The sequence below is a fragment of the Homalodisca vitripennis genome, unplaced genomic scaffold, assembly GCF_021130785.1.
Source record: "Homalodisca vitripennis isolate AUS2020 unplaced genomic scaffold, UT_GWSS_2.1 ScUCBcl_6413;HRSCAF=13617, whole genome shotgun sequence".
Taxonomy (NCBI): Eukaryota; Metazoa; Arthropoda; class Insecta; order Hemiptera; family Cicadellidae; genus Homalodisca; species Homalodisca vitripennis.
This window is the reverse complement of record NW_025782522.1, coordinates 24,769-31,344: the sequence shown is the minus strand read 5'-3', so window position 1 is coordinate 31,344 and position 6,576 is coordinate 24,769. Positions and strand designations below refer to the sequence as shown.

Genomic DNA, 6,576 nt, shown 5'->3' with positions numbered 1-6,576 from the left:
TCATTTGAGAATTCATTAGCTCCAGTATTTCCATTTTTTTTAAATCAGTGTTTACATAGACACCTACAAAGCTATATGATAAAACACACAATATGTGTAGACAAACATTTTTATTGAATTCAAAGCTTTGATGACTCAATATTCTAAAATATTCTTATTGAAACCCAAAATGTATAGTTTTCACCATCACAGTACTTACTTCTATATTGTACAGGAAAGAATAAGGGAAATCAACACAAAAGTAAAACAAATAAAAAATGGTTTATTAGTATTTAAAATATAAACTAATTTGTTTTGTATCACAGAATTACTTAACTTAATCAGAGTCGGACTCAATAACATACACTTTCGGTTTCTTTGGCTTTTCACATTCTTCAGTTGGTGTCCTTTTTCTCTTGGTACTCTCAGTGATTTTGTCACCTGTGACGGGAGTTTTTTGTTGCTGCTTTAATCATCTGTGGTGATGCTCTTCCCTCCCTCGCACAGTCATGGCTATTGTGTGAGATGGATCCTCTAGTTTAGTTGCCAGCTGGCCTACAATCACACATCATGGATGTTAAACTGACAAAGTATGGTACTAAACTTTCCACCTTTAGATACTGGGGAAATGTCTCCAACAATATCAGGAACTTCAGGAAAAACTTGTTAGGAACATGTTCCAGTCAATATGGTTTTAATAGCTATTAGTCATAGTACATATTACTTTTTTTAACACAATTCTTTATTTATAACGTTTAATGGGTTGTAAAAGTAAATATTAATTACAATTGTTCACCAGAACATAACTTTAAATACAAATTATAACTAAAAAATATGTTTTCACCTGGAAAAGGTGTTTAAATAAATTATTTAGAGATACTTATGAATAGGAATTCAAGTAGACCATTAACACTTTCACGTCAATGTGTACCCCATCGGGTACATGCGATTTTTCACAACTGGCGTTGTGTACCCGATCAGGTACACACCGGGCTTTTGTATAGTGCATCGTGCACCTGATGGGATACTCATAACTATGCATTTCGTGTTTGCCTGTCATACTCAGCATTTATTGTTGCCTGGTGATTGCTCAATTTTTAAGGTAAATTAATTTATTTTTGTACCCCTTGGGGTACATGGTAAAAACTGAAAACAAAGAAAAAATTGTTTTTGTGAAAAATTGCAAAGCCTTTACATACCTTTCTCGACATACTTAGACGTTTGACATAAAAAAAACAATTATGTTTTTGATATTATTAGAATTGAAAAATTCAATGGCAAATAAAAAAGTCTAGAAAAATGCTGATGTCGTGAACGTGTTAAAAGGGCTACTTGAATTGTCTGAGATGTATTTCAAACAAAATTCAAATTCAGTCTCTACTGTACAAGAAATTCCCAGAGAAATGCATATTTTGCCAAATTTCTTACCTTTTTATAAAATAACATATTAATGATGTTTTATAAAAGTACATTTATTAAATCTGTTAATTTTATGCATTTTCTCTTTATAAACATTTTTGTATCTCAATTTTTTTATTCTGTTCATTTTTTATTTGATTAAAACAGTTCATCGTTATCTAAATGAAACTTTAAACTATGTGTAATTGTTACTGACCAACACGCCTTTATTTAAATGAATCCTAAAAAAGATTTAAAATTGTGTAATGTGTATATGTTGATTTCAATGTTTGCTGCTACAAGAACACAGTAAAATCATTAAAAGTCAGAGTTGGAATTGGATGGTTAAGATTTCAGTTATATTTTGAGAACTACAAATTTATTATTCCAGGAAATTTACTCCTCTGGAGTCAAGAAGGAAACAAAATGCTCACCTCTCCTGATATAGCTAATGGTGGAGTAAGGTGTGAAGTGGAAGTCCTCCTTGAGGTAACCATTGATCAGCAAGTACGCTAAGATGTTTTCTGCTGTGTCTCGCGGGAATGATGGAGGAGAGATCCCTGTCAGCTTCAACGCTGCGGGTCCTTTACCATACCAGGCATCCATGAGCTTCTGCACTGTCAACATACGATAGTATCTGAGAACCTTTGGAAACAAATAATTCTTCTATTACTGGACACTATCATTTATGGGAGCACTTGTTCTTGAAGTCCATAAATATTCATTTTTGTTTTAACTCAAAACATGTATCAAACTTTATTTGAAAATATTATAAAGTATTTACTTGTTTTTTGGACAAGCACAGTATAAATTTTTTAATTTTATTTTCCCAAAACAGTAAAGTTTTAATATTTTCATTTGAGCAGCATCGTTTTCAAAAAGTGATTGGTGAACTTTTCAGTATTTAAATGTTTTTAAAGGAAATCATCATGTTAAACAACATAGTAAACACTGTTTTGTATAACAACCATTCATACACTATAAATAAATTACTTTAATAACTCAGTAATGCACAATTTTATATATATATATATATATATATATATATATATATATATATAAAAGATAGTAATATGGGTTCCTGGCGCACTTTCGGAGCCGACCGAAAAGCAATGTAAAATACTGTTCAATGTACCATAAAGGAAGCTGAGAAATAACACAGCAAATCTCAATGAAAAATTAACCGAATCTACAGTCGTTCGTCTCCAAAAGCGATCGGTACATTACTATCTACTCTGTGGAATGAAAAATTAACCAAATCTATAGCTGTTTGCTTCTACTTTCTTAAGCTGTGCTTTGTAAAATGTTGTCAAATCTGCTACGAATAAAGGAAAAATCTTCGAAATCTTAATAAAATTTAATCAATTTAAAACATTTTTACTAAAAACATACTTTAATAAAAAAACTTTTCTACTAAATAAACAACATGAACTCACCAAGCTCTCTACAATTTCTAGCATTAAAACAGTGCAACAAAGATGAATTCAGTGAATTGCCGGTTTATTCTCAACAACAGTTGATACCGTCTTTAAATGAAACAGAATTAAAAGAACTTGTAGAGTCTTTTGCAGAAAGAAGAACGAAAACTGCACACGTGTACACACAAAAAACGAAAAAAAAATAAGGGATTATATATTTAATATAATTACGAAAGATATTGAAAAGAAAGTAAAAAATAAACAAACAGAGAGTTTTCATCGTTTTTTTATGACATTTTTCCCATATTATACGTTCTTTCAAGATAATCAAGACTTAATTGATGAATTTCTTAGGAATTTTTGTGAGTATCAAGATTTATCAACACAATTCATTAAAGAGCATTATAGAATTTTTCTTATAGAATATAGCCACATTTTGTGTGAAACAAAAGGTATTACTGTAGATAATATTCCATATGATTCCTATGAAGAAAGACACCAACTATGGTTATCAAAACAGTACTATGACGTGGGGAGGGACTGCAAGTTTTAGAGTTAAGACTTTATTCTACAAAGTTAATTGTTATAATTTCTTTATCTTTTATAGTCTTCTTTCCAGTAACAATCAAGTGTAATTTTTCATTTTTGTTTAATTCTTTAATCTTTTTCTCATCCAAAACAGTCAAAAATCTGTTCGGCAAGTGTACTTTACAATCTTCCAACTCGGCAATTATTGTAAACCCGAATTTATCTTTCATTTTCTCCAAATTCAAGATTCTATGTTTCTTTCTTCCTTTCTTCCAATTCATTTAACTTCTTATACTCTTTAAACTTACATTCTCCAATATCATTTAACTCTTTCAAGAACTCCATTTAAATAGAAAAAATTTAAAGACGGAAAAAATGAAATTTTGCTAACAATCACTCGAGAAGTCGGGGAGAATGTGAGTAAAACCGCATTCTTTTCAAGAGGTTCTTCGTTTAATTTCTCCAAATGTACTATAAAATCATCGAGGATTTCTGGTTCAAAATCATAAACAAATTCAACATCCAGATAATGAAAAAAATACAGGTAATATCTTTTCATAATAAACGTGTGTATCGATACCTACAAACCTAATGTATTCTTTGAAAAGGAAAATAATTTTGTCAATGGTTCCAAGAGATAAGTAAAAATTTTTATTCTGTTTTCTAAATTCTGTAACAAATTTTGTTTGCTTCTTGTCTCCATATTGCAATTTTGTAAGCAGGTTATTCAAATGTGTTAATTTATTTCGAAATTTCTTAGGTTTAGGTCTTTCTAACAAAATTAAATTACAACCTCTACAAACTAAATATCTTTTATCGATAATTTCTCCTCTATTAGAACACTTGTAACAGTTGGCATTATACTCTTCCATTTAAACAAAAAGATTTTTTTATAAATGGAGATTATGGAACTAAGTCTGCCGAGATATAAATTTTTCAACGCAAATGTTTATGTTTATATTTCAACTACCGAGATAAAAAGAAAATGATTTTATTTTATTATTCAACTATTTAGGATATTTTGTCTATGATTACAAAGATTATTCCGGAAGAAATCGAGATTTTTCATCAGCGAAAGAGTATATTTTTGAAGTTTTAGAAGGAATGAAAGAGAATAATATGAACATCATCAATTATTGTAAAAGACAAAATGAATGATTGTGTCTTTGGTGTAGTGTTGTTAGTGTGCGTGTTTGCGCTATGGGGAATCACATCACATTCAACTTCTACGGTGTCTATTGTTTAGAGACTTGGCCCTGCACTGCTACTGTCCAACCAAGTTAATGGCTAGGAGCTGTAATTCGGGTCTTAGACTCTGGAATTTTTTTGTTCCCAAGTCTCATTTTTCTTTGGTAACTACTGTGTAGAAGTTGATGGAGAGATACAATTAGGGAATTTGTGTCGGGTGTTTTGTAAGTGTAATGTTGTATTAATGAATGATGTGAATGATGAATGTAATGAACGAATTAAGGAAGAGAAGGAAATGTACGAATTAAGGAAGAGAAGGAATTAAGGAATGAAGTGGAAAGGTGAGGAAGCAAATGGCGCGCCAACCACAGTTGTCATTACTTCCCGGCTTGTTCTATAGTCATTACACTATGGCCACTCGTGTAAAGACTTGTCCCCAACCACTGAACGACAACCATGTCTTCCTCAATAAAAAGCGCGCCTGAAGCTCTGGGATTTGAACCCAGAACCTCAGGCTTTGAAGGCAAGCGTCTTACCAACTGAGCTACGGAGAGTCTCGAAAGATATAAGCTATATCTTCTGCTATATAAGTTGTTCAATTAGGAGTGCTAGTTTACAAGTTTATTAATAATTTTATATTTCAAAAACCACTCAAGCCGATTTTAATGAAATTTGTACACATATAGTAAAAGTAAATACTTAACTCTTTCGACTTAACTTATCCATAAGGGTGAAATCATCCCCTATTTCTTAATATTCATAAAAAAATAAAAAAAATTATCAGAAAAATCTGAAACTTCAAAAACAAGCGAGTTCAACTTAAAATTTCATGAAAATAACAAAATTTTCAAAAACTACCCCAATCATCCCTTATCTTAAAACTCTTATATCTCGAGAACTATTGGAGCTTTTTTGCTGAAATTTGGTATATAGGATCAGTAAATATTAAAGTATTTTTTAAAATCATAACTTCCGGTCCAACCCTTAAGATGACCTTGGAATAGTTTTTTGTTAATATCATCCCCATTTTTTAAGATATTCTTTTGAAATTAAAAATGAATACTTATATCAATGTCTTTAACAATTCTGTAAAGTTTTAAAATTATCCGATGAATAATAGTGAAAATAACGTGATTTTTACTGAATTTCTCTAATATCGTTCTTAATCACATCATAGGCTAAAAATTTCTCAGAGACAACAACAACATAACAAATCGCGTTTGTAACAGCTTTTTTGAAAATCCCATATTGATAATTATATCGTTCTTTGAACCCAGAAATATTTGTCATACTCTTTGTTGTATCAATGACATAAATAGGTCTATTCGCTAAAAATTCTTTAGGATTGTAATACATTTCCTTATTATTACAGTAAACTTTCTTAAAATCTTGATACATCTGATACATGATTCTGAAAAGACCTCCTGAAATGTTTAAGTTTTGTAATTCATCTGGATAATAAGAACCGTTCAATTTTTACTCTGATATTTTTTTACATCCAAACTATCAAACTTTGAAGGATTTTTTCTTGATTATTCTGTCTATCTGTTTGAAAACCGATGATAACGAACTTGGGATTGAAGATATTTCTATAAATATTTGTGATATCGAACGAATAAGTTGTTCCGGAAATACCTTTTTGTTCAATACATTGCCAATCTAGAAAATTAAACATAATGTTTTGACTTTTTGTAATTTCATCAATCAACCTAATTTTACTCGTGGTTTTATAATCAATCATTGGAACTCTAATAAAAAAATCTGTAATTGTTATTTTTCCATCAACAGGCATAACATTTCCAGTTGCAGTCTTCAGAATCACATCATCGTCTTCTGCTCTTATAAAACTTAGATAAAATCCTCCTTTATAGATCGGAATAGTAACATTTTCAAAAAATCCTAATCCAAAATGAGATAAATTTCCAGCTGCTTCAAAAACACCAAATTTAAAATCTGATTCAAAGCCATTAGAAGTTTGAGAAATAACATCACTTTTTGAATACGAAATAGTTCCTTTAATTGTGCTTAATTGGCCACAGTTTTCGACTTCTTCTATCAATTTATT

General features: G+C 30.3%; 1 protein-coding gene across 1 annotated transcript; it reads right to left on the bottom strand.

The window, feature by feature from the left end:
• Positions 1–451: 451 nt before the first annotated feature.
• Positions 452–2,271, bottom strand: LOC124373784 (ATP-dependent DNA helicase Q1-like). The gene is made up of 2 exons (XM_046832124.1): positions 1,812–2,271; positions 452–534 (listed from the first exon to the last, which is right to left on the bottom strand). Exons 1-2 carry the CDS (start codon positions 2,002–2,004, stop codon positions 452–454), a joined length of 276 nt encoding a protein of 91 aa, XP_046688080.1. The 5' UTR covers positions 2,005–2,271.
• Positions 2,272–6,576: the final 4,305 nt, after the last annotated feature.

What these genes read in the sequence shown, in the direction of transcription:
- LOC124373784 (XM_046832124.1), bottom strand. Translation starts at nt 2,004, where the DNA reads ATGTTGACAGTGCAGAAGCTCATGGATGCCTGGTATGGTAAAGGACCC. An exon ending in CATTAGCTATATCAGGAGAG is followed by an intron (nt 535 to 1,811) that starts GTGAGCATTTTG and finishes GTGTGATTGTAG; the next exon opens with GCCAGCTGGCAACTAAACTA.